Genomic DNA, 27,253 nt, shown 5'->3' with positions numbered 1-27,253 from the left:
GCCCCTACTACTCTCTAGGGAAGAGAATTCCACAGACTCACAACCCCCTGAGAGAAAACATTTCTCCTTATATCTGTCTTTAAAGGGAGATCTCTTATTCTTAAACAATGTCCGCTAGTTTTAGTCTTCCCCAGAACAGGAAAATCTTCCGGGTATCCAACCTATTAAGTCCCCTCAAGACCTAAAGGCCCAATCTGTTCAATCTTTCTTAAGATAAGCCCTTCATCCTAGGAATGAGTCAAGTGAATCCTGTCTGAACTGCTTTTAAAGCAGTTCTATATTTTTTTTCAAATAAAAACTACACAGTTCCCTAGATGTGGTCTCGCCAAGGCTCTGTACAGCTGCAGTAAAACTTCCCTACTTTTATATTCTATTCCTCTTGTAATAAACGCCAACATTCCATTTGCCTTTCTAATCACTTGCTGTATCTGCATACTAACTTTGTGATACATATACCAGGACACACACATCCTTCTATAGCACTGGGTTCTGCAATTTCTCTCATTTAAGTAGTATATTGATTTTCTATTCTCCCTGCCACAATTGAGAAGTTCACATTTGCCCATGTTATAGTCCACTTGACAAAGTTTTCTCCACTCACAACCTGTCTGTATCCCTTTGCAGACTTTCTGCCCCTCTGACAACTTACTTTCCTACCTACGTTGGTGTCATCAAATTTAGCTACCATATATTTGGTCTCTTCATCCAAGTCATTGATATTGACTGTAAAAAGTTGAGGACCCAGCATTGATCCCTGTGGCACTCCACTAGTAACAGCATGTTAATCCAAAAAAGACCCATTTACCCTTACTCTCTGCTTTCTGTTAGCTAACCAACCTTTTATCCATGCTAATATGTTACCTGCTACACCATGTGATCTTATCTTCTGTGACACCTTTGTGTGGCACCTTATCAAGTGCACCATATCTGCTGGTTCCCCATTGTCCACCTTGAATGTTACTTTGTCAATAAATTCTAATAGATTAGTTAAACACGATTTCCCTTTTATAAAGCCGTGTTGGCTCTGCCAGATCACATTGTGATTTTCTAAGTATTCTGCTTTGATAATATTTAATAATAGATCCTAGCATTTTCCTTATGACAGATGTTAGGCTAACTGGTCTATAGTTTCCTGCCTCCCTCCTTTCTTCAATAAAGATGTTACCTTAGCCATTTTCCAACATGCTGGGACCATTCCAGAATCTAAGGAATTTTTGGAAGATTATAACCGATGTGTCTACTATCTGTGCTGCCACTTCTCTTAAGACCCTAGGATGCAGGCCATCCGGTCCTGGGGTCTTGTCAATCTTTAGGTCTAATAATTTTCCTAGCATCTTTTCCCTGGAGATCGTGATTGTTTTTTCATTCCCCCCATCACCTCTTGATTATCAAGTATCTTTGCGAAGTTTTGTAAGTCTTCTACAGTGAAGACAAACACAAAATACCTGTTCAACGCCTCTGCCATTTCTTTGTTTCCTATTGTCAATTCCCTAGACTTACTCTCTAGAGGATCAATACTAGCTTTAGTTACTCTTTTCTTATTCAAATATTTGTAGAAACTCTTATTACATGTTTTTATATTACTAGCTAGCTTTCTCTCATGCCCTCCATCTATCATGTTGTGATTGTTATCACCTCGGGGCTCCTTTATCATGAGGTTATTGATTAATCCTCACTCATTGCACATTACCAGGTCTAGGATAGCCTGTTCCCTGGTTGGCTCTAGAACACTCTATGAACTCAGTTTCCAGGCTTCCTTAGTCAATTTGATTTGCCCAATCTACATGTAGATTAAAGCCACCCGTGATTATTGCAGTACTGTTCTTACATTCCTCATTTATGTCTTTCTGTACACTCTGTCCAAAATGTAACTACTGTTAGGGGGCCTAGAGACTACCCCCAGAAGTGAACTCTTACCTTTAGTGTTTCTTATCTCTACCCAGACTGATTCTACATCTTGATCGCTCAAGTTAAGTTCATCTCTCAGTACTGAACTAATGTCATTCTAAATTAACAGAGCAACCCCGCTGCCCTATCCCAGCTTCCTGCCATTCCGATATTCAAATATCCTTCAGAATTCAGGTTGCAGCCTTGATTGCCTTTCAACCACATCTCTGTAATGGCTATCAGGTCATACATATTTATCCCTATCTCTGCTAGCAGTTCACCCGTTTTGTTACAAATACTGCATGCCTTCAGATACAGGGTCTTAATGTCTTTTTTAAAAACCATTTTTGCAATCTCTGGCCTTAGTTGCACTTCCTGGTTCCTTCCTGTCACACTGTGGTACAAATTGCTGCCTTGCTCTATTGCTTTGCTGTTTCCTTTACCACGTTGCCTGTCACTTGATCTCTTCCTTCCCACTATTTAGTTTAGAGCTCTCTCTACCGCCTTAGTTATATGATTCGACAGAACAGTGATCCCAGCATTGTTTAGGTGTAGACCATCTCAACGGAACAGCTCCTACCCTCTGCAGTACTGATGCCAGTGGCCCATGAATCAAAGCCCATTTCTTCTATGCCAATATTTGAACGACATATTCATCTTTCTAATCTTATTTATCCTATGCCATTTTACTCATAGCTCAGGTAATAATCCAGAAATTATTACCCTTTAGGTTCTGCTTTTTAATTTAGCCCCTAGCTGCTCATACACCCTCAACAGAACCGCTTTCCTATTTCTACCTATGTCGTTGGTACTAACGTGGACCATGACAACTGGATCTTCCCCTTCCACTACAAATTCCCCATCAGCCCTGAGCAGATGTCCCGAACTTTGGCACCAGGCACGCGACACAGCCGTCTGGACTCTCGCTCTCGGCTGTAGAGAAATGTGTCTATCTCCCTGATAATACTACCACTACTACCACTACATTCCTATTTACACCCATTGCTTGAATGGTAAGATGGTGCTGTGATCATTTTGTTTATCCACCCTGCAGCCCCTGCTCTCATTCAAACAAGCTGAAAGAACTTTGAACTTGTTGGACAATTAATTGCTGGCGCTGAGGCTCCTGCACTCCTGCCTTACCTACCTCACTTGCAGTCACACCCTCCTGTCCCTGACCACAGACCAAATCAGAAGACACTGTCCTAAGGGGGGTGCTTGCCTTCTGGAATAAAATATCCAGGTAATTTTCCCCTTCCCTAATGTGTCTGTGTCTGCAGCTTAGCCTCCAGCTCAATGACTCTCAGCCGAAGTTCCTCCAGTTGCAGACACTTAGAGCAGACATGTTTGCCCTGGATCACACTGGTGTCCAGAAGCTCCCACATTCTGCAATCATAGCACATCACCTGCCCTGCAACTCTTAAATAATTCAATAAAATAATTAGTTAATTAAAACACATTATTTCCCTTTTCTTTATTTTATTTAGTGCCTTTCCTTACCACCACCACCTGTACTAATTTAAACCTTCGTAATAGAATAGACCTTTACCATATAAAATATTTTAAAATGTATGTCTTTTCTAATTTTCAGCCATTTACACTCTCCCTAAGAGCAGTTACTCACCAGCCAATCAACTTACAATTTCTTGTGATGTCATGATTTGATTTGTTTTTTTCAAACCCAGTGTTCTCCAAAAACAGGGTCGACTTATATGTCAAGTACAAAAGTGAACTGCGGAATGGGTGGGCACCATCTTTGTCGTTTGCCACGTGGGGTCTGCTATGTGTGGGCTTGTCTTTAACTCCCGTGCATCTTCGTAACACAGCCCTTATCACCTGCCTCATCTATTTCACCCAGTTACAAGGCACCAGTAAGTAAAACGTGCATTTGTGGGGTGAAAAATTGAGGCTGACTACTAATGAGTGTCACATGTAATGGCTGAACAGGAGAGAACGACATATAAGCTAAGTAGACGTAAAACATGATTTTTGGACTGAAAAATTGGTGTCGGCTTATTCTGCGCAATCTATGGTGCTGTTCTAAATGATGGATTTAGGAACAGGCTGATAACGTATGCTGTACCAGGGAGTAAGACAAGAATGTATAATTGATTTCTGCAATAGCCAATCCACAATTTAAGTTAAACCTTTTGCATTTATATGATATCTGAGACTGAGTTTCAATGCAGTGACTTTTATCTTTTAAAACTGGCAGCTATTCTGCTAGTCCCATAAACAGTTGTCAGATAAATGACTGGTTAATCTTTTCTTTCAATTGGTTATAGGACGAATGCTGGGGTGCAGTTTCTTGGCGCTGCATCATTTTTGTATTTCACACAAGCTGTATGTATCTTGATAGTGAATCAAAGGCCAATTCTTCAGAGAGTACATTAAAACTAAGGCTGATGTTGTCCTTCCCTGATATCCGGCAGAGACTACTGCATAGTTAGATAAAAAGGATTTGCGTTTATATTCTGCTTTTCACAGCTTCAAGACAACCTTAACAGCTTCTAGCCAATTAATCATTTTTTGAAGACAGACAATGGTTGTGCAAGCAAATGTGGCAGCCAGTTATGTGCACAGCAAGGTCCCACAGCCAGGAAATAAAATAAATGACCAGTAAGTATATTTTGGTGGTTACGGTTGAGGGATAAATCTTGGCCAGGATACCAGAACTTCCCTGCTCTTTCTTGAACCGTGCCATGGAATCTTTTTTTCTCCAGCTTAACAAGCAGACAAGGCCCAAGTTCAATATCTCTTCCAAAAGTCAGCACAGCGGTGAATTCTGCACTCCTCAGCATCAAAGTGCTAATTCAGGTTACAAGTTTGTAATGGGGTTTGAGTCCACAACTGATTGTGTCGAGAGTGCTGCTGCTTAACCGTGTTGACATGTAGATAACAACCAGACTCTGTAACCTGTAACCAATTGTTCCCTTCTATAATTGCTATGTCAACCTCTGTAAAACAACAGAACCTATTTTCACCATCAATGATTTTCTCATTATGGCAATGCATAAGCTCTGCACTCACAGACCAGTCATTAGTTTTGCTTATGGCAGCAATGTTTCAATATTGTTGAAATGTAGGAAAAGCATCTTTTTCCTTTTCCCCCATCTCTTAAGGCAGTTGTTGATTCTACTCGTAACCCCACAACTTTCTGGGATGTTTCTTCAGCATTATATTGGTATAACTTGAATATCAGTGCATAATTATTTTAAATATTTCTGTTAAATTGAATTGACCTGTATTTGCATCAGGCTTCAAATTCTGGTAATCTTATGGAACTTTCCCAGCTATTAGTTGACAATCTGTACTGTACTTTTGTTTTCCTACTAGGCAGAATTTGAACTTGGAACATGGGCCCGAGGACCTACTTCTGTTCCTGTTTGGCTATTCAGTGAGATCATGACTGATCTTTAAGCTCACTCCATATTCCTGCCTTTTCCCCATACCCATTAATATCTTTGGCAAACCAAAACACACAAATCTCAGATTTAAAATAATTGATCAAGCAACAATTGTGCACCGGTACAGAATTGAATTACTGTGAGTTTGGCGAGAAGGGGGTGAAATTTTGAATTTTAGGGGTTAATCTTTCATAAAATCTAGTACTGCTTGCTTGCAGTTTAGCATTTCACTTAAATTTACTGTTTTTAAGTCCTAAATTTTTTTAGAGACTTGGGCTTGGCTAATCGAGACAAGCCCTCTGCTGGAGAGCAGGTGAGATCAGCAAACTAAGTAACTGGCCTAATCTGGTTCTGTAACGGCCAAATTCATTTGAATCCCAGTAGTATAAATAAAAGGAGTTAAGCGCCCTGGCATGGAGTGCAACTGATAAAGTGGAATTACTGCAAGTTTGATGAGAAAGGAGTTTGGTTGGTGGGTGGGGGGAAGGAGGTGTTGTTTATCTTTGTCAGCCTGCAGGAGACCAAGAGTTGAAAAGCTGCATGAGAGGGCTAAGTTTTGAAAACATCCAACTAAACTAGATTGGCAGGTGGCGGGGAACCCAAGGGCAAATTCGGAGCAGGGAACAGGGGATGGAGAATGAGAGAGTGACTGAAAGACAGAAGAAACACAGGTTAAAGAGTGTACGGCACAGGAAATTGGCAGTGTTAAAAGGTGTATATGTAAATGCAAGGAGTATAGCAATAAAACTGATCAGCTGAGAGCACAGATAGACACATGGCAGCATGATATCTTTGCTATAATGGAAACTTGGTTTAAAGAGGAGCAAAAATGGCAGCTCAACATCCTTGGATATAGAGTTTTCAGGCAGGATAGAGAGGGGGATAAAATGGTGGGAGTGTAGTATTATTGGTTAAACAAGCAATTACAACTGTGAGGAAGGATGATATACTAAATGAAGCATCAAGTGAGGCTGTATGAGCTCAGAAATAAAAAAATGGCAGCCACATTGTTAGGTGTGTACTAAAGACCCTGAAATAGTGGACAGGAGTTAGAAGAGCAAATATGGAGGCAATTTTCCAAGTGCAAAAACGATGGGGCAGTAATATTAAGAGACTTCAACTACCTTAACATCAGTTGGGATGCGGACAGTGTGAAAGGCACAAGAGGGTACAAAATTCTTGAACTGCATTCAAGAGAACTTTTTTTGCCAGCACATATTAAGCCCAATGAGAGTGGGCACAATTCTGGATTTAGCCTTGGGAAATGAAGCAGGGAAACTGGATGAAGTAGCAGTAGGTGAACATTTTGGAGATAGTGACCATAATACAGTTAAATTTAGCATCATTATGGAAAAGGACAAAGAGAACAGGAGTATAAGTTCTAAATTGGGGAAAGATAAATTTTACAAAGCTGAGAGTTGGACTGGATACAGCTACGAGAAGGGAAAACAGTGTCAAATCAGTGGGAGGTATTCAAAAGCAAGATTCTACGGGCACAGTGTAGATGTGTCCCCCACAAAGAAAAAGGGTGGTACTGCCAAATCTAGAGCTCCCTGGTTATTCAGAAGCATACAAGGTAAACTGAAGCAGAAAAAGAAAGCTTATGACAGTCAGAAAAAGCTTAATACAGAGAAAGCCTAGAGGAGTATAGAAAGTACAGGGGTGAGGTAAAAATGGAAATTAGAAAAGCAAAGAGAGATATGAAAAAATATTGGCAGCTAAAATCAAAGGAAACCCAATGTTGTTTTACCAGTACACTTAAGAGCAAGAGACTAACTGAGGAAAAGTTCAGGCCTATCCGATGTACATGGTAACTTATGTGTGGATGCAGAAGATGTGGGCAGGATTCTCAATGAGTACTTTGCCTCTGTGTTCACTAAGGAGAGGGATGATGCAGATATTCTAGTTAAGGTGGAGGAGTTTGAAATATTAGATACAATAAGCATAATGAGAGCATAATGGCACCTTGAAGGTGGATAAATCACCAGGGCCAGATGGATTGTATCCCAGGCTGTTAAAGGAAGTCAGGGAGGAAATAGCGGATGCTCTGAGGAGCATTTTCCAATCTCACTAGATATAGGTGTGATACCAGAGGATTTGAAGTCTGCAAACATGGCGCCAGTATTTAAAAAGGGTGCGAGAGATAGGCCAGAAAATTATAGGCTGGTAAGTCTGACTGTGGTGGTGGGCAAATTACTGGAATCAATTTTGAGAGACAAGATAAACTCGCTTAGAAAGGCATGGATTGATCAGGGATAGTCAGCATGGTTTTGTTATGGGAAGATTGTGTCTTATTAAGTTAATGAAAATTTTTGAGGAAGTAACAAGGAGGATTGATGAGGGTAGTGCAGTGGATGTTGTCTACATGGATTTCAGTAAGGCATTTGACAAGGCCCCACATGGCAGACTGGTCAGAAAAATGAGATCCCATGGGATACAAGGGAAAGTGGCGAATTGAATCCAAAATTGGCTCAGCTACAGAAAACAAAGGGTAATGGTCAAAGGAAAACTTGGCAGATGGAATATAATGTGGGAAAATGTAAGGTTATGCACTTTTGCAGGAAGAATAGAAAAGCTGAATATTATTTATATGGAGAAAGACTGCAGAAAGCTGCAGCACAGAGGGGTTTGGGAGTCCTCGTGAATGAATCCCAAAAAGCTAGCATACAAGTTCAACAGGTAATAGGGAAGGCAAATGGAATGTTGGCCTTTATTTCAAAGGAAATGGAGTATAACAATAGGAAAGTCTTGCTAAAACTATATAAGGCACTATTTAGACCACACCTAGAATACTGTGAACAGTTTTGGTCCCCTTATCTAAGGAAAGATGTACTGGCATTGGAGGCAGTACAGAGAAGGTTCACTAGGTTGATCCTGGGTATGGAGGGAGTTTTTTATGAGAAGACGTAGAGTAGGTTGGGCCTGTACTCATCGGCGTGTAGAAGAATGAGGGGCGACCTTGTTGAAACATACAGGATTCTTAGGGGGCTTGACAGGGTAGATGCTGAGAGGTTGTTTTCCCTTGTGGGAGAGTCTAGGACCAGTGGGGATAATCTCAGAGTAAGGAGTCGCTCGTTTAAGACACAGACGAGGAGGAATTTCTTCTCTGAGGGTAGTGAATCTGTGGAATTCTTTACCACAGAGGGCTGTAGAGGCTGGGTCGTTAAGTATATTCAAGGCTGAGATAGACAGATTTTTAATCAGTAAAGGAATCAAGGGTTATGGGGAAAAGTCAGGAAAGTGGAGTTGAGGATTATCTGATCAGCCATGATTTCACTGAATGGCAGAGCTGACCCGTTGGTGGGATGGCCTACCTCTGCTCCTACATCTTGTGGTCTTATGGATGTTTGTGTGAATGGAAAGTGGTTTCCAGCGGCGTTCCACAGGGCTCTGTGTTGGGGCACTTGCTGTTGTATATATTAATGATCTGGACTTAAATGTGGGAGGCATGATCGGGAAATTTGCAGATGCCACAAAAATTGGCCGTGTAGTTGATATTGAAGAGGATAGCTGTTGTCTTCAGAAAGATATCAATGGTTTATCTGAGTGGGCGGAAATGTGGCAAACGAATTTCAATCCAGAAAAGTGTGAGGTAATGCATTTGGAGAAGGGCAAACAAAGCAAGGGAGTACTCAGTAAACGGGAGGATAATGAGAGGGGTTGAGGAAGTGAGAAACCTTGGATTGCATGTTCACAGATCCCTGAAGGTGACAGGACAGGTGGATAAGGTGGTCAAGAAAGCATGTAGAATGCTTTCCTTTGTTGAGTGAGGTATTGAGTACAAAAGCAAACTTAATGCTGGAACTGTATAAAATGCTAGGTAGGTCACAGCTGGAATTTTGTGTACAGACATGGTGACCACATTACAGGATGGACATAGAGAATAGTTGGCCTCATCTTAACGTCTCATCTGAAAGATGGAGAAAGAACAAACAAGATTACATGGAAATTATCTACCTTATATTTTGTTTGTTTGCCAAATTGTTATGATCTGCTGAACTGGATAGGACTATGCATGGGTTTTGTTACTTAAAAGTGTGTAGGTTTTTATTTTGAAATGCAGAAATAAAATCGATACAATTGTCCGATAAAATGGCACTATTTGGCCCATCAAGTTTGTGCCATTGCCAGCTCGACACTGGAATGATCTATTCTAAACCCATTCCTTGTTGTTTTCTTGTGCTGTTTTTCATATTCTTATTGGTGGCAGCCAATTGTTTGCATCATGGTAGTTGACTCTATGTTAAGCATCATTTGGTGTGGCTCAGGAACCCCACTCTGGCATGGCAGCCTCCACTGCAGATGAAGACTGGGCTGAGTTGATGCACAGCTTTCTGGTCTCTGTTTTCTCTGGGCCCTCTTGGCCTGCTGAGCTTTTTGTTTCTGCTCGCCTCTTCCAATGCCCTTCCAAACATCCAGCTTCCAGTGGTCACGTCCGTCATTGACTGTCTCCCAGTTGTCGGTGTCAATGTTCATATCAGGCTTGCAGGTGTCCTTGTAGTGGAGGTACATACACCCAAGAGGTCGTGGCCTAGAGGCCAGTTCACACCTTATAGAAGATCTTTGGTATGCGGCCATCATCTATCCGATTAACTTAGCCAAGGCAGTGCAAACATCGTTGGCTTAGCAAATTAGCATGCTCCAGGACCTCTGAGTTGGTGATCTTGTCCTGTCAAAAGATGCCAAGGATTGTCTGAGACAGCAAAGATTATGACCCTGTACAAGAACAAGGGCAACCGCAGCGATTGCAACACCTATTGAGGCATCTCCCTGCCATGGGAACATCATGGGAAAAATATTTGTCTGTGTCGACCTGATCATACTGCAGATTCTGGCTGAACGCATCTACCCCAAATCCCAGTGTGGCTTCAGAACTGGAAGATTTACAATATTCTTAATTCCCTTCTAAACATAATAGTTGACTTTGAATCAGTGAAAGTACCCAAGCTGCACTTGGAGCTCCCTAAGCCTTAGCTATTGCCAACCAGTGCCTAATCTATCTGGACTTCAATAAATGAGATGTGAAATAATAGGGAAAGTGTACACTCCATATTATGTTTCCTTTCAGCTGCTTTTGGAAACTGTTAATTACAATGGGTTTCTATTTGTGCCTGACACTCGATTGACCAAAACAAAATTCAATAGTAATGTGCTCCACATTCTCGTTCTACTAAAACCTTCTAACCACCACCTTTCTCCTACTAATACTAATCTTAAACTTATGCCCTCTTGTTATAGATTCAATAATTAGAAGAAATAATCTTTTATTCTTTACTCTTTTCAACCTTTGAAAAGTTTCTAAAACTTCCATTTGATTAACCTTTAGTCTTTTATCCCCCTATAAATGTTGTTTCAAGTATCTCATAATTATGTCCTCTCATCCTTGGTACCATTTTGGTGAATTGGAACTGCGGCTTTTTCATGGCTCCAGTAACTTTTCTGTTATGGAGTGTCCAAGAACTCTACACATTTTTTTCATTTGAAGTATGTTCCTGTTTCCTGCTTTCTGCCCAAAATGTCCCACCTGCTCTTCTGATCTGTTTTACACCTTTCTCCAATCTCCCATCTATGCCCCTGCCCAAAACAATGCACAGGACACAAAGGTCACATCACAAATTTCTAGGGTTAATCACTATAAAGTTTTCCAGTGCGTAGAAAACAAAATGGCTAGACTAGATATGGTTGTCTCATTGCTTTGATATTTTGAGTGACTAAAGTGGTCTGATGTTGTATTAGTTTCTTTGGTTCTATAGATTTATGTGCCACTGAACTTTATTCTCTCTCCTACAGTGATCACATGGAGAATGTATATGGATACTTGATGAAATATACTAATCTTGTCACTGGCTGGCAATATCGGTGAGTTCATTAAGCAGAAATTGTTAAATGGCTGTTTGGTTCTTCAATTGACTCAGAGTGCTTTTACGTACAAACTTAGTGTTGGTACAATGTAGTTTTGGCCTCACACTGATGCTTAATGTGTGTAAGGAGTGATTCAAATTGTATTTACACAACAACTAGCGCTGCAAAATGAAACTACTTTGTACATCTTTTGAGGTTTAGCATAAATGCGCCCTCGGATACAATTTTATTTAAATTTTAGGAAGTGCTTTGCTTTTTCAATTGTATCATCTTGCACAATTGATATAAGATTAAAGCATTTGGTGTAAATTGTAACTGTGGCTTTGGTTATAAAAGTAGTCACTGTTTTGAATTGTGGTTACATCAATTGAAGCAATTATGAAATAACTTAATCTTATTCATACATATTCCAATTTTTCCAGTAAAGTGCTTCCAAAGAATTAAGTGGGGTGAGGGGTGGGATCTGCACTACCTGAAAGGGTGGTGGAGACAGATTCAATTGTGGCTTTCAAAAGGCTGGTGAGCACCAGAAGATAAAAAGCTGTAGGTTATGGGGAAAGGATTAGTGGGGTGGGACTAGCTGAATTACTCTCCCAGTGAGCCAGTGTGGACTTGACAGGCCGAATAGCCTCCTCCTATGCTGTAACCATTCTATGATTCTAAAACATGGCTTTGTTTAATAAAACAGTTCAAGAGGGTTTTAGGGCTGGCGAAGCTTACAGAGATGAGTTTTTTTTTATTGTATATAAAATCCATGAAGGGGTTTCAACAAGGGTTAAGAATTTAAAATGTTGAAAGATTGGGAGTCAATATAGGTCAACAAGGATAGGGATGATGAGTGAGCTAGACTTGGAGTGGAATAGGATACAGACAACAGAATGTTGGATGAACTGAATTTGAGGGTGGAGGATGGGAGGTTGTACAGGAAGAGCATCAGAATATATAAAAACCTGGAGATGACAAAGACATGGATGAGGGTTTCGGCTCAGTACATGGATTGAGGTGCTCGCAATGTTGCAGAGATGGAACTGGTTTGTGTGTGCACGTTAATGAGTATAGGGAGAGAGACCTCAACGTCTTTCTCCACTGAGCCAACTACTGGTCAAAGTATGCAACTACATCGTGATGCTCAAGATGGTAAATTTGAATGAGAAATGTTGATGCAGTAAGTAACCATAGTTAAATTTTGACAGAAAAGCATGACTAAAATTCCTCACCACAAGAAGTACAGTTTGTGGGTAAGGAGTTTGTGCATCATGCAGAATTGTTTGTAAGTATGCAAGTATGTTTGTATATCTGCAGTATATGAATACATGTTAGTATTGTCAATGTTATCAATTGCTTTGGTATACACTGTATATGTCTGAAAGTGGTAGCTTTGACCTATGACATCTTCTGAATAATGTTGAATGCACATTTAGCCTAGAAACACTCTTTTAAAATTTCATGCATCCAACATTTGAATATTTCAATATGTTGGAATATCTAATTACAGAAATGGTTTGGTGCAGCTACTAAACTCACAATTTACTTAGTTCACGTGAAACTAATTAACTTTAGCTCTGCCACTTAATTTAGTGTTTATTCCAGGACGTTACAGGAAAACTAACACTTAATCCAATACTTTTAATAGTGCAATACTTTAATTTATCCTTAAAATTGCATCCAATCATCTCTCCTTGCTCTTCTCCCTTGGTTGTGAGTTGAATGCACCCTCCAGGATTTAAGTATATAATCTAGGCTCAACCATCTTCAGCTGTTTCATCAATGACCTTCCCTCCATCATCAGGTTGGAAGTAGGGATGTTCGCTAATGACTGCACAACGTTCAGTACCATTTGTGACTCCTCAGATACTGAAGCAGTCCGTGTCCATATGCAGCAAGACCTGGACAACATTCAAGCTTGGGCTGATGTGTGGCGCAAATATTACTTGTCACTTAAGTGCCAGGCAGTGACTATCTCCAGCAAGAGAAAATCCAACCATCTCCCCTGATGTTTAATGACATTACAAACCATCAACATCCTGGGGATTACTATTGACCAGAAACTCAACTGGAACAGCCATATAAATACTGTGGCTACAAGAGCTGGTCAGAGGCTGGGAATTCTGCAGAGAGTAACTCAACTCCTGACTCCCCAAAGCCTGTTCATCATCTACAAGGCACAAGTCAGGAGTGTGATGGAGTACTCTCCACTTATCTGGATGAGTGCAGCTCCAACTAAAGAAGCTTGACACCATTCAGGACAAAGCAGCCTGCTTGATTGGCACCCCATCCACCACGTTAAAAAACATTCACTCCCTTCACCACCGACTCAGTGGTAGCAGTGTGTACTATCTACAAGATGCATTACGGCAACTCTCCAAGGTGCCTTCGACAGTGACCTCTACCACCCATAAGGCCAAGGGCAGTCAATGCATGGGAACACCACCACCTGCTTGTTCCCCTCCAAGTCACACAGCATCCTGCCTTGGAAGTATATCACCATTTCTTCACTGTTGCTGAGTCAAATCCTGGACCTCCATTCCTAACAGTACCATGGGTGTACCTACACCACGTGGACTGCAGTGGCTCAAGAAGGTAGATCAACCACCGCCTTCTCAAGGGCAATTAGGGATGGGTAACAAATGCTGGCCCAACCAGCGAAGCCCACATCCTGTGAACAAATAAATTTTAAAAAGTCTGATAATCAGTGCAGCTGAGTTTTGCATTGTCAAAGTTTCTGTCTTTTGATGAGATGCTAAAGGGTGACCCTGTATACTGGTTCAGCTGCATGTAATAGGTGGATTTTGTGAAGAAGGGTTCTTCTAGTATCAACCTAAGCAAATTAATTAGCTTATTTTTCTGTTTTTGGAATCTTGCTGTGTATGTTGAATGAGTTTGTCTGTAAAATAAAAGTAATTTGTTAGTTTCGGTGCTTGGGATGTCCTGAGGGCAGGTCAGCTCTGTATAAATAAGAATCCCTTCCTCTTTCCCTCCCTCAATAGTGTGTGTAGTCTTCATATAGTAGAAAAAAACTGCCATTATTTTAGTTCTTTATAGTGATCATCTTTTTTTCCCATCTACCAGATTCTTTGTTTTAAATAATGAAGCTGGACTGCTAGAATATTTTGTCAATGAGCAATCCAGAAATCAGAAGCCAAGAGGCACTTTGCAGCTAGCAGGGGCCGTCATCTCACCAAGTGATGAAGATTCTCACACATTTACAGTCAATGCAGCCATTGGAGAGCAGTATAAACTAAGAGGTACAGTACTGAAGATGGTGCTTCATTTTGATGCCTATTGATTTGTGCTGTTGAGACTAACATGTTTAGATGACATTGTGCATTGGAGTCAGTTGTTGGTTGATCCTGAGCAGAGGAGTGAGCATCCTGGACTGTGTCATGTCTCCCATCCTACCCACCCCACCCCCAGCAGCCACTGCCCTGCACTATGATGGAAATTTTAGGTGCTAGATGGCTGCATTTCACAGTATTGACTGCCTTTTCGTATTGAGGAGGAAAAAATAGGAACATTTTGTCCATGTTTCTTTTTCTTTGTGTCTCTTGGTTTAAATTATTGTTTAAATGTGTTACACGCAAGGTGGAAGTTGCTGCCACATTCAAAGCAGCTTGTCTGTTTGGTACCAACCAAATTAAATGCCTGTGGAAAACAATACATTTTAAAACGTAAATAGGTTCATTGTAAAGTTGTTAAGTGCCATTGTTCCAGTAGAGCACTTATTTAGGTGTCGGCATATAAGTTGACCTTTGAAGCCTCAAAAAATCGCACCAAAACCGGGGGGGCGGGGGCGGGGGTGGTCGACTTATATGCTGAATATAAAAGTGAACTGGCAGTGTGGGTGGTCGCCATTTTGAAATGTCAGCCACAACCAGCGCAAAAAGTGGGCATATCTTAAAGTCGAGCGCATCTTTACAACACAGCCCATATTACCTGTTTGATCCCTTGCGGCCAGTTACAAGGTACGGTAAGTAAAACATGCATTTGTGGCATGAAAAATTGAGGCTGACTACTAATGTGAGTATAGCATGTTATGGCTAAAAGGGGGGATTGTCTTATACATCAGGTATATTCAAAAATATGTTTTTTAGGGCTGGAAAAATGGGGCTGGCTTATACATCGCATTTTAGGGTAATGATTATCATTCATACTCTTTTGCCCAACGATTGATGTTATATAACAAAATGGTCACTTCATTGAACATTGGAATAGGAGTAGGCCATTCATCCTCTCAAGCCTGTGCCACTGTTCGGTTAGATCATGGCTGAATGTACCTGACCTCCATTTATCTGGTTGTACTCCATATCCTTTATGACGTGTCACAAAACTCTACCAATCTCAGCCTTGAAGTTTTAATTGACGAGCATCCAAAGCCTTTTGAAGAGAGTGAGTTCTGTTCCAGATTTCCAGTACCTTTGTGTGAAATAGTGCTTCCTGATTTCACTCTCAAATGGGTACCCTCTAATTTTATGATTTATGCTCCCTAGTTCTGGATTCTCCCAACAGAGGAAATAGATTCTCTGTATCTACATTATGAATTCCTTTCTCAATTTCATTATATCACCCTTTAACCTTCTAAACTCAAGAAATTGCAAACCAAGTTTTTGTAGGCTCTCCTCATTAAATTTCCATTTGCTTTTCAAGTGCTTTGCCACATTGGTGATTAAAGGTGATCACTCCACAAACCTGACTCTGAGCTTTTGATTTCTGGCCATTTTAATGTCCATTCTGACCTTGGCCTTCTACACTGTTCCAATGAAGTTCCACAGAAGCTTGAGGGACTGCACCTCATCTTTTGATTAGGCACTTTACGTCTTATCGGACTCAACATTGTACTCAACAGTTTGAGATCGTAACCACTACTCTTTCACTTTCATTCTTTCCTTCCCTCACTTGCTTCTCTACATGTATAATGTTTTCCAGCTCTGATAATAGGTCAACAGCCTTAAATGTCAATCCCGCTTTTCTCTCTACAAATGCTGCCCGGCCTACTGAGTATTTCCACCATTTTCTGTTCTATACCCAATAAAGTTTCTGGGTCCCTTTCTCAGTTTCCTATGTTAATTCAATTCCATTTATTTAATATTTGGTACATGTTTGACTTGTATGCAATACTTCACATTTATCAGTATTGGAACATTGCCCTCCTTGTTGCATAAGTTACCTTTGCGTTAACTTGGCTCAGGTGGTAGCACACCTTCCTCACATTATGGGTTCAAGTTCCACTCCATGTATTAAGTACACAATCCAGGCTGATGCTTTAGTGCAATAACAAGGGAAACCGGAAGTTAACTGCCTGTTGACGCGGCATAAAAGGTATTGTTTGAAAAGGGGTGGAAGAGTTCTTCTAGTACCCTGGGCTATGTACCTCACTAGCCATTGCCATCAAAATAAAAATTGATCATTTGTCTCATTTGCTGCTTGCGAGATCTTGATCTGTGCAAATTCACTGCCATTTTTGTCTTCATGAGAACAGTGACTGTACCTAAGAAGTAATTAATTGTAAACTGTTTAGAACATCCTGATGACATAAGCTTTCGTGCAATCTTGAGCTGCATCTCTTTGATTGCATTCCCTCATTGAGTTAGAAATGTCGGATATGGTTTCCATTTTAATGTTCATTCATGATTGCCTTGATATATGGATTATTTTGCCAGGTAACTGGAAATTGTTTTGGGGAAATTATTTAGTTTTGCTTACCTTGCTTGAGTAAACCTAAATTTATTTTCTAGCCACTGATGCAAAAGAACGTCAACACTGGGTTAGTAGACTTCAGATCTGTACTCAACACCATACAGAAGCTATTGGGAAGGTGAGATGTGCTTGTGTTGAACCCAGAATTTAAATGTTTTGCACTTTTTATATTAATTAACATTGAATGGTAAACAGTAAATTTATTTTCTTTATACTTTAATAAATTTAGTATTGTTATAATGTCAATTACATATTTTTTATAACCATTCTAGCATTATAGTTTGCAAGTGTTACAAGTATCAGTAAATTTTAGCTGTTCGTAACTTTGCAAAAATATGATTTCAGGGCTTTAAAGTTAAACTTTTTACTGCTTGGACCATGATTCTTTATGCAGCAAATACAGCTAATCTATTTTTGTAACCCCTTTTGCCTAGGTATTTTTTAAGCATGATTTAAGCGCCTCTACCAAATATTCATGTCTTATTTAAACCTAATTTATAGAATAATCCACCCTTGAAATCTCGAAGTTTTTCCCTGGCTTCTCAGGGAAGCAATTCTCCAGGTGTGCAGAGAAGAGCAAGCCAGAATGCTGCCACTTTCTTTGGTGTAACTCATCACAAGGGGCTGGGGCTGTCAAAGCGATCCCACACCTTGCAGCCAGACTACTTGGTGGATGTTCGAGAGGTCGGTATTACATATTTGCTCTGTAATGTTTGTATTCTATTTTATCTAGAAATTCACTGGCAGTTTTAAAATTTAATCCTGTATATTTGCAATGCTTTTTTTTTCAGCATTTGTTAACTGGGGAAATTATTATGACCTTTTCAGTTTTACTGGTCCAACACTCCGGCTACCTGCCTCAGAATTTGCTGTACCATGTACTTATGAAAGATGTTTTGAAAAAGTGAGTGGGGGAGTTAGCTTGAGCCTTGTTAATGTAATTCGAGGAATAAATGCCTTTTACAGTTACAAAATAAACAGCAGAAATCACTTTCAGTAAATGGGAGTATAATGTTTTATGAAATGATTGCGGATTACTTTTTAGATTGAATAGAACTTCGGCCAAAGTAAAAACAAGAAATGCTGGAAATACTCAGGTCAAGCAGCATCTGTGGTCATGTGATTCCGCGATTGGGCAAGATTTCCTAAATAATCCTCAGTGTGCTAAGAATTACCCTGACAACCAATTTAAGATTGTCAGGCGGGCTCGCGGTGTGGAGTAATTGCGTATACTGGAAGCTACATATATTAATACACAGGGCTCTGTTTTTGCAGATAAAAAGAACGTGTACACACACTGCACCTGTTTCAGCTAAACAAAATAAGTGACAGCCATTCGCTGACTCATTCCTCAGGGCATTGCCTTGACCAATCAGGGTCAAGCTGTCTGGTTTAACTTTCAAACAATGCTTGGCAGTTAACTGTCAGTCACCATCACTGGTGCATTCTCCATGGCAATGCCTCTACCATTCAGAGTCCACTTGCCAACCAATCAGCACTCTTTTCCCCTTTTCTCTCAGTACTGTTTTCCCCTTTTATTGGTATTTTTGCAAAGTGTCTGATGAGTGCAAGACGAGAAGTTTTGACATGCCTCTTTTTTCAGCAAAACTTGTATTTATATTTATATTGCCTTTAACATAACAAAGCTTTCCATAATAAGGCTTCACAGGAGAATTACAAAGCAAAAATTGACACTGAACCAAATAAGGCAATATTAGAACAAATGGACAAAAGCTTGGTCTAAAAGCTAGGTTTCAAGGAGTCTCATCTAAGCATCTTTAAGGGTCTTAAAGGAGAAAAGAAAGGTATCAAGGTGGAAAGGTTTATAGAAGGAATTCCAATTTTTAGGGGCTAGACAACTGAATGTACAGCCACCAGTGGTGGAGCAATTAAAATTGGGGATGCTCAAGAGGCCAAATTTAGATCAATGCAGATATCTGAGGGTTGTTGATTGGGCTGTAGGAAATTAGAGATAGGAATGATGAGGCCATGGAGGGACTTGAAAACCAAGATGAGAGTTTTAAAATCGAGGTGTTGCTCGACCAGGAGCCAATATAGTTCAGCGAGTACGGGGATGATGGCTGAATGAGACTTGGAGCGAGTAAGGATACTGGCAGCAGAGTTTTGAATTACCTCAAATGAATGTGGAAGGCCAGCTAGGAACGTGTTGGAAGTGTCAAATCTAGAGGTAACAAAAGCACAGGTGAAGGTTTTAGCAGCGAAGTAGCTGAAGTAAGGACAAAGCTGTTATGATGGTGGTCTTGGCGAAGGTGCGGATATGTGGCCGGAAATTCATCTTGGGGTAAAATACAACACCAAGGTTGCAAAAAGCCTAGTCTCAGACCATTGCCAGAGGGAGAGAGGTGAGATGCTAGTTAGGAAACTGTAACAGGAGATGAAGACAATAGCCTTCCCAACATTTAATTGGAGGAAATTTCTGTTTATCTAGAACTGGATGCCAGACGAGGAGTCTGATAATTTAGCAACAGTGGAGGAATCGTTAGAGGTGGTGATAACGTAGAACTTGGTGTCATCAACACACATGCGAAAATTACCACTGCGTTTTCGGACGCTGTCACCGAAGGGTAGCATGGAGATGAGAAATAGGAAGGGGCCACGGGTAGATCCTTGGGGGACGTCAGAGCTAATGGAGTGGGGAGAGAAGCCATTGCAAGTGATTCTCTAGCTATGATTAGTTAGAAAAGAATGGAACTAGGCAAGTGCAGTCCCACCAAGTTGGATGACAGATGAGAAATGTTGGATGATGGTGTAGTTAACCGTATCAAAGGCTGCAGACCAGCTGAGAAGGGCAATGAGGGATAGTTATTTCGTCACAATCACATAGGATGCCATTTGCGATTTTTATAAGAGCCATTTTGGTACTGTAGCTGAGCTGGAAACTTTGATTGGAGGAACTCAAAATAGAATTCTAGGAAAGATAAGCACGGATTTATGAGGTGGCAACAAGGACTTGAGAGGAAAAAGAGGGTTATATAGGGCAGTATTTCACAAGGAGGAGTTTTTTTTTTAGGAAAGTAGTGATGACAGCATATATAAAGGAGAGAAGGGCAATATCAGCCTAACATGGGGACCAGGAAGGGAAGTTGGATGGTCAGCATAGAACAGAAGGAGGCTGTTGTTCCACTGTGCCTGTGCTCTTGGGCAGAGGTATTCAATTAGGGGAAAAGGGGAAAAAGCTTGGCTTTATATAGAGTCTTCCAAGAACTCGAGATGTCCCAAGTTGCTGTACAGCCAACAAAATATTTTTGAAGTGCAGTCACTGTTCAAATGTAGGAAAACTGGCAACCAATTTACACACATTAAGTTTCCACCAACAGCAATATGATAATGAGCAGATGATGTGTTTTTAGGGATGTTGATAGGAGGATACATATCGAGCAGGACACTGGGAATAACTCTCCTGCTATTCTTTGAAATAGTACCATGAGGTCTTTATACATCCCCTTGAGAGAACAACCAGGGTTTCAGTTTAATGTCCCATCTGAATAACAGCATCTTAGGTAGTGCGGCACTCCTTCAGTACTGCACTGAAGTGGCAGCTGAGATTTTTATGTTCAAATCTCCAGCATGGGACGTGAACCCACAACCTCTGACTCCGAGGTAAGGACTATGGATGACATTTAAATCATAGAACCATGGAAAAGTTACAGTACAGAAAGAGGCCATTCAGCCCATGTCTACGCTATCTAAGAAGAGAAAGAAGAAACTTGCTGCTAATTTTAATCCCACTTTCCAGCACCTAGTCCGTATTTTAATCCCACTTTCCAGCACCTTGTCCGTAGCCTTGCAGGTTACAGCTCTTCGGGTGCAGATACAGGTACCTTTTAAATGAGTTGAGCATTTCAGCCTCAACCACAAACTTAGGCAGTGAATTCCAGATGCCCACCACCCTCTGGGTGAAAAAGCTTTTCCTCATGTCCCCTCCAATCCTTCCACCAATCACCTTAAATCTATGTCCCCTAGTAATTGACCCCTCAGCCAGGGGAAATAAGTCTTTCCTGTCTACCCTACCTAGGCCCCTCATAATTTTGTACACCTCAATGTGGTCACCCCTTAGCCTCCTCTGTTCCAAGGAAAACACCCCTACCCTATCCAATCTCCCCATATACCTGCAATTTTCAAGTCCTGGCAATATTCTTGTAAATCTCCTCTGCACTCTCTCCAGAACAATTGTCTTTCCTGCAATGTGATGACCAGAATGGTACACAAAATTCCAGCTGTGGCCTAACCAGCATTTTATACAGTTCCATCATTGCACCCCTGCTTTTATATTCAATACCTTGCCCAATAAAGGAAAGCATTCCACATGCTTTCTTGACCACCTTGTCCACCTGTCCTGTCACCTTCAAGGACCTGTGGACATGCACTTCAACGTCTCTCACTTCCTCAACCCCTCTCAGTAAATCCCCATTTATTGAGTATTCCCTTGCTTTGTTTGCCCTCCCCATATGCATTACCTCACACTTTTCCAGATTGAATGCCATTTGCCGCTTCTCTGCCCACTCGATAAAGCCATTGATATCATTCTGGACTCGACAGCTATCCTCTTCACGATCAATTACACGGCCAATTTTTGTGTCATCCACAAATTTCCCAATCATGCCTCCCACGTTTAAGTCTAAATCATTAATAAATGCAACAAACAGGGGCTCCAACACTGAGCCCTGTGGAACACCACTGGAAACCATTTTCCATTCACAAAAACATCCATTGACCATTACCCTTTGTTTCCTGTAGCTGAGCAAATTTTGGATCCAACCAGCCACCTTTCCCTGTATCCATGAGATCTCACTTGCCAGACCAGTCTGCCATGTGGGACCTTGTCAAATGCCTTAATGAAATCCATGTAGACAATATCCACTGCACTATCCTCATCAATCCTCCTTGTTACTTGATCAAAAAATTCTATTACTTTAGTAAGACACGATCTTCCCCTCACAAAACCATGCTGATTATCCCTGATCAATCCGTGCCTTTCTAAGTGACAGTTTGTCCTGTCTCTCAGAATTGTTTCCAATAGTTTGCCCACTACCAAAGTCAGACTGACTGGCCTATAATTTTCTGGCCCTCACACCCTTTTTAAATAATGATACAACCTTTGCGAACCTCCAGTCCTTTGGGACCTCACCTGTATCTAGTGAGGATTGGAAACTGATCATCAGAGCATTCACTATTTCCTTCCTAGGTTCCTTCAACAGCCTGGGATACAATCCATCTGGCCCTGGTGATTTATTCCCCTTCAAGGACCCCAGTCCCTCCGTATTTCCCCTCTCACTATGCCTATTGTATCTAATATATTTCACACTCCTCCTCTTTAACTAGAATGTCTGCATCGTCCCCCTCCTTAGTGAAGACAAAGCACTCACTGAGAACCCTGCCCACATCTTCTGCATCAACCCACAAGTTGCCATGTAGATCCCTGAAAGACCCTACCTTTTCCTTAGTTATTCTCTTGCTCTTAATGTACTGGTAAAACATCTTAGGGTTTTCTTTGATTTTACCTGCCAATATTTTTTTTGTATCCTCTCATTGCTTTTCCCTAATTTCCATTTTTACTTCACCCCTGTACTTTCTATTCTCCTCTAGGCTTTCTACAGCATTAAGTCTTTTCTAACTGTTATAAACTTTCTTTTTCTGCTTCATCTTGGCCTGTATGCTTCTGGATAACCAGGGGGCTCTAGGTTTAGCAGTACCACTCTTTTTCTTTGTGAGGACATGGGTACACTGTGCCCATAGAATCTCACTTTTGAATGCCTCCCACTGACTTGACACAACCTTTCCTACTAGTAGCTGTATCCAGTCCACTCTCGCCAGTTCACCTCTCAGCTCTCAGTAAAATTTGTCTTCCCCCAGTTTGGAACTTTTACTCCTGTTCTATCTTGTCCTTTTCCATAATGATGCTAAATCTAACTGTATTATGGTCACTACCTCCAAAATGTTCACCTATTGCCACTTTGTCCACTTGCCCTTCATTTCCTAAGTCCAAATCTATAATTGCACCCCCTCTCATTGGGCTTTTTATGTGTTGGCTAAAACAGTTCTCTTGATTGCAGTTCAAGAATTTTGTACCCTCTGTGCTTATCACACTGTTCGTATCCCAAGTGATACATTAGGGTAGTTGAAGTCCTCAATGATTACTGCCCAATTGTTTTTGCACTCAGAAATTTGTCTACATATTTGCTCTTCTAACTCCCTTCCAGTGTTTGGGGATACACTGCTAGTCGTGTGACTACCCCTTTTTTTATTTCTGAGCGCAACCCATTTGGCTTCATTTGATGCTTCATTTAGTATATCATTCTTGCTCACAGCTATAATTTAACCAATAATGCTACACCCCACCTTTTTTATCCCCCTCCCTATCCTGCCCAAAAACTCTATATCCAGGGATGTTGAGGTGCCATATGTGCCCCTCTTTAAGCCAAGTTTCTGTTATAATGATGATTTCATGCTGCCTTGTGTACATCTGTGCCCTCAGCTCATCGGCTTTATTTACTATGCTCCTTGCATTTACATATATACCTTTTAACACTGCCAAATTCCTCTGCTGTACACTTTTAAACCTGTGTTGTTTCTGCCTTTCAGAGTCACTCAGTAATTCTCCATCTCCCGTTCCCTGCCCTGAATTTGCTCACCGGTTCCCATCCTCCTGCCAATCTAGTTGTCAGACTCCCCTGGTCTTTCCCCAAAGCTCTGTAATTTTTTTTATCTGAATGTTTGTACAGTCCCCTTTAATATCTACCAGAGCTTTTAGCAAGAAATTGTGATTAACACAAGTTCAATTGTGTTTCAGTGCTGAGTATCTGATTTTGCAAAAACGTTTTGCAAGAAGATCGCATTTCCCTTCAGTCACTGGACCCAAAGGCAAGCCCTCAAAAATATCTTTATTCATGATCCCATTTATCGTAAGATAAAAAAAATTGAACTGTCATGTAAACACCTGAAAAAAGGAAACATAAAGCTCTTGCAAATTGTATTTGAGGGACATAGGAAGTGTTAGAGAAGGGAAAAAAACAAAGTCCATCCAGTTTGCTTCTACCATCCTATGACCAAAAGACAACGGGGTTTTTTACTCATTGTAGTAATCAATGTCTATCCATTAGTTTACAATAGAGCAACGTGTCTGAGAAAAAAATCCCAGTGGTGTGGAGCTTTGGAAACCACGGATTCAAAGTCATCTATTCCTCCCAAGCACGCTACACCTCCCTGTTGCCATATCTCAAATTACTCATATACTATATCCCAAAATGTTAATTTCTGAAAGAAATCTATTTAATTTTCTTTTGAATCAATCAATACTAACTGTTTCCACCATCTCTCTAGGGAACATGTTCCATAGAATGACCACTTGCTCACTGAAAGATTATTCCCACAGATTAGATTTCATTTCACATTCTTCACAAGAGCAAGCTGTGTTTAATGATTCTACCATTCTATCAAGGTGCGATATAAAATTAAATTGAAAAAAATGTAGCGAGTGATTAGGACCTGGAGTGCACTGCCTGAGAGTGTGGTGGAGGCATTAAAGAAGGAATTGGATTATATCTGAAAAGGAAGAAAGTACAGGGCTATGGGAAGAAGGTGGGGGAGTGCCTGTAGGTGAATTGTTCTTTCAGAGAACCAGCATAGACATGATGGACCAAATGGGGCCTTTTGTGCTGTAACCATTCTATGATTTTATAAGGAACAACAGAGCCCTGTGTTCCACTGAACAATATTCTCTCTTGAATTTTTGATTGAAATCTTCATGTTGAACCACTTATTGCTTTTGATGACTTTGGCTGTAATTCAGTGGTATTCACCACACAGCCCTTGGGCCTCCCGCTTGCTGCCTCCCACCCGCTCACCGACCCCCACCTCTACCATCTTGCTCGCCACCTCCCGCCCACTTGCTGCCTCTCTATCACTTGCCATCCCACTTGCTCGCCGCCGTCTCCCGCTCGCCGCTTCCCTCCCAAGCATCCGCCTTGCCATCACTCCCGCTTGTCACTTCCCTCTTGACCCTCCCACTCACTGCTTCTCCTGCTTACTGCTTCCCTCCCTGGCCCTCCCACTCACAGCCCTTCTCGTCCCTTGCTTGCTTCCCCCCGCCCCTCTAGGAAACCCTCTCCTGATGTTTTGGGAAGGGGAAGCAGCAAGTTGAGAGGCGGTGTTGGTGGAGGGAGGGAAGCAGTGAGCGAGAGGGTCGGGAAGGGAAGCAGTGAGTGGGAGAAACACCAAGCAGGAGGGAGGCAGCGAGTGGGAGGGTTGGCAAATGGCAAGGACGGGTGGAAGTTGCGAGTCGAGAGTGGTGGAAAACAGCCAGCAGGAGGGAAGCTGAAAGAGTTCGTAAATTATTAAAAGTTAGCAAAATATGAGTTAGGTTATTGAGAGTTATTAAGTCATTAAGAGTTAGTAAGAGGATTTTCAGGCCAGTTAGGTTAACTGCAGCCAATAGGTTTCTAATGTAAAAATGACAGGACAGGACCCTAATCCACCCATATCACATCACATGTTTTCTTAGGGGAGAGTGATTTTCGTTTAACACACCACATTTCTAGCAACATATTAGGAGTGATAAACGAGGGATGGCTGTATAAAGTAGAGTGGTTATGCTCAATGTACTTCGAGCTTGGTTGGATCACACTTGGTGTACTAAATACAGTAACTAATGTGTTTTCTTTTTTATAATCATTTTTTGTGTTTTATGTACCAAGATACCTTTTTGAAAAAATAAATCGCAATTATAATCTATAAATTTTTTTTTTTTAAATTCTACTTGCGGCCCTATTAAAATTTTCCAATATCTCAAATGGCCTTCACTGTTTTTCTAATGAGCACCATTGCTATATTTAAAGCGGAAATGTCTGTTTATTCTTTTTAATGAAAACACACAACAGCATTGTATTATTCAGCAATATTTTACTTTGAGCAGAAGATGAACCAGGCTGAAGGACAACACAAGGATCTGGTACGAACCATTGAAGGACTTCCACCCTTTGGAGAACAAATATCAGCACTGGACCAAGATCTGCTTATGCTCAAAGCCACTACAATGGCAACAATGAACTGTTTGAATGAATGCTTTCACATTCTGCAGCTCCAACAGGCAGCCTACCAGAGAAGTCCCTTTTCTGCAGGTTAGTCATGTGAAGGGTAGAAATGTTTTCACCAAATAAAAACAGAAAATGCTAGAAATACTCAGCAAATCTGGCAGCATCTGTGGAGAGAGAAAATGCTGAGTATTTCTAGCATCTTGTGTTTTTATATTAGATTTTGATGGGCCGAATGGCCTACTACTGCCTCTATGTCTTATTTCCAGCATCTGCAGTATTTTGCCTTTGTATTAATGTTTTCACCAAGCAGCATAACTGTGGCTGCTCCCTTGAAACTAAACCACTTGCAGCGTTAGTTGTGACACTTACTGTTCCCTTATATAAGTCAGCTTAGTTCAGGTGGTAGCACTCTTGCTTCTTGACTCCAGAGGTTGTGGGTTTAAACCTGGTTTTGAGCATATAATCTAGGCTGACATTTCAGTGCAGCATTGAAGGTGTACCCAGTTTCAGGCGAGATGTCCACCCCTGTCTGTTGGGGGGAAAGTTTGAGACAATAATTCAGGACAAAATTAATTGACATTTGGAAAAGTATGGGCTAATAAATGAAAGTCAGCATGAATTTGTTAAAGAAAAAAAACTTGCATTTATATAGCGTCTTTCATTGTCTCGAAGCACTTCGCAACCAATTAAGTACTTTTGAAGCGTGGTCATTGTTGTAATGTAGGAAATACTGCAGTCAATTTGCACGCAGCAAACTCCCACGAACGGCAATGTGTTAATGGCCAGATAATCTGTTTTTGTGTTCTTGATTGAGGGATAAATATTGGCCAGAACACCAGGGATAACTCCCCTGCTATTCTTCGAAATAATGCCATTGGATCTTTCAGGTCTGCCTGAAGTCGCCTTGGTTTAACGTCTCATCTGAAAGAAGGCAGCTCTGAAAGTACAGCATTCCCTTGGTACTGCACTGAAATGTCAGCCTAGATTTTTGCGTTTAAGTTCTGTAGTGGGACTGAAACTCTCAAATTTCTGATTGAGGTGTGGGTGGTACCACTGAGCCACAGCAAGTCATTTTTTTTTTTCATTCGTAGGATGTGGGCTTCGCTGGCTGGCCAGCATTTAATGCCCATCCCTAATTATCCTTGAGAAGTTGGTGGTGGGCTGCCTTCTTGAACAGCCGCAGTCTGTGTAATATTGAGTTCTTTGAAGCAATGGAGAGGGTTGATAGAGGTATTACAGTGGATGTTATGTATATGGAGTTCCAAAAGGCATTTGACAAAGTATCACATGATAGATTGGTTTGCAAAATTAAAGCCTGTGGAGTTAGAATTGGTTGCAGCATGGCAACAA

At 41.0% G+C, this 27,253-nt stretch overlaps 1 protein-coding gene across 3 annotated transcripts in view; it reads left to right on the top strand.

Annotated features, from left to right (window-relative positions):
* Positions 1-27,253, top strand: part of osbpl11 (oxysterol binding protein-like 11) — a 97,152-nt gene that overhangs the window by 22,838 nt on the left and 47,061 nt on the right. For all 3 annotated transcript variants that reach the window (XM_078552354.1, XM_078552355.1, XM_078552356.1), the window contains exons 2-6: positions 11,085-11,153; positions 14,226-14,401; positions 16,889-16,968; positions 17,352-17,534; positions 25,783-25,987. In XM_078552354.1, coding sequence (XP_078408480.1) covers positions 11,085-11,153; positions 14,226-14,401; positions 16,889-16,968; positions 17,352-17,534; positions 25,783-25,987 — 713 coding nt within the window. The remainder of the gene's footprint in view (positions 1-11,084; positions 11,154-14,225; positions 14,402-16,888; positions 16,969-17,351; positions 17,535-25,782; positions 25,988-27,253) is intronic.

The sequence above is a fragment of the Cetorhinus maximus genome, chromosome 11 (assembly GCF_964194155.1).
Source record: "Cetorhinus maximus chromosome 11, sCetMax3.hap1.1, whole genome shotgun sequence".
In the NCBI taxonomy this organism is placed as follows: Eukaryota; Metazoa; Chordata; class Chondrichthyes; order Lamniformes; family Cetorhinidae; genus Cetorhinus; species Cetorhinus maximus.
Note: the sequence above shows the minus strand (reverse complement) of the source record. Positions and strands in the feature narration are given on the sequence as shown.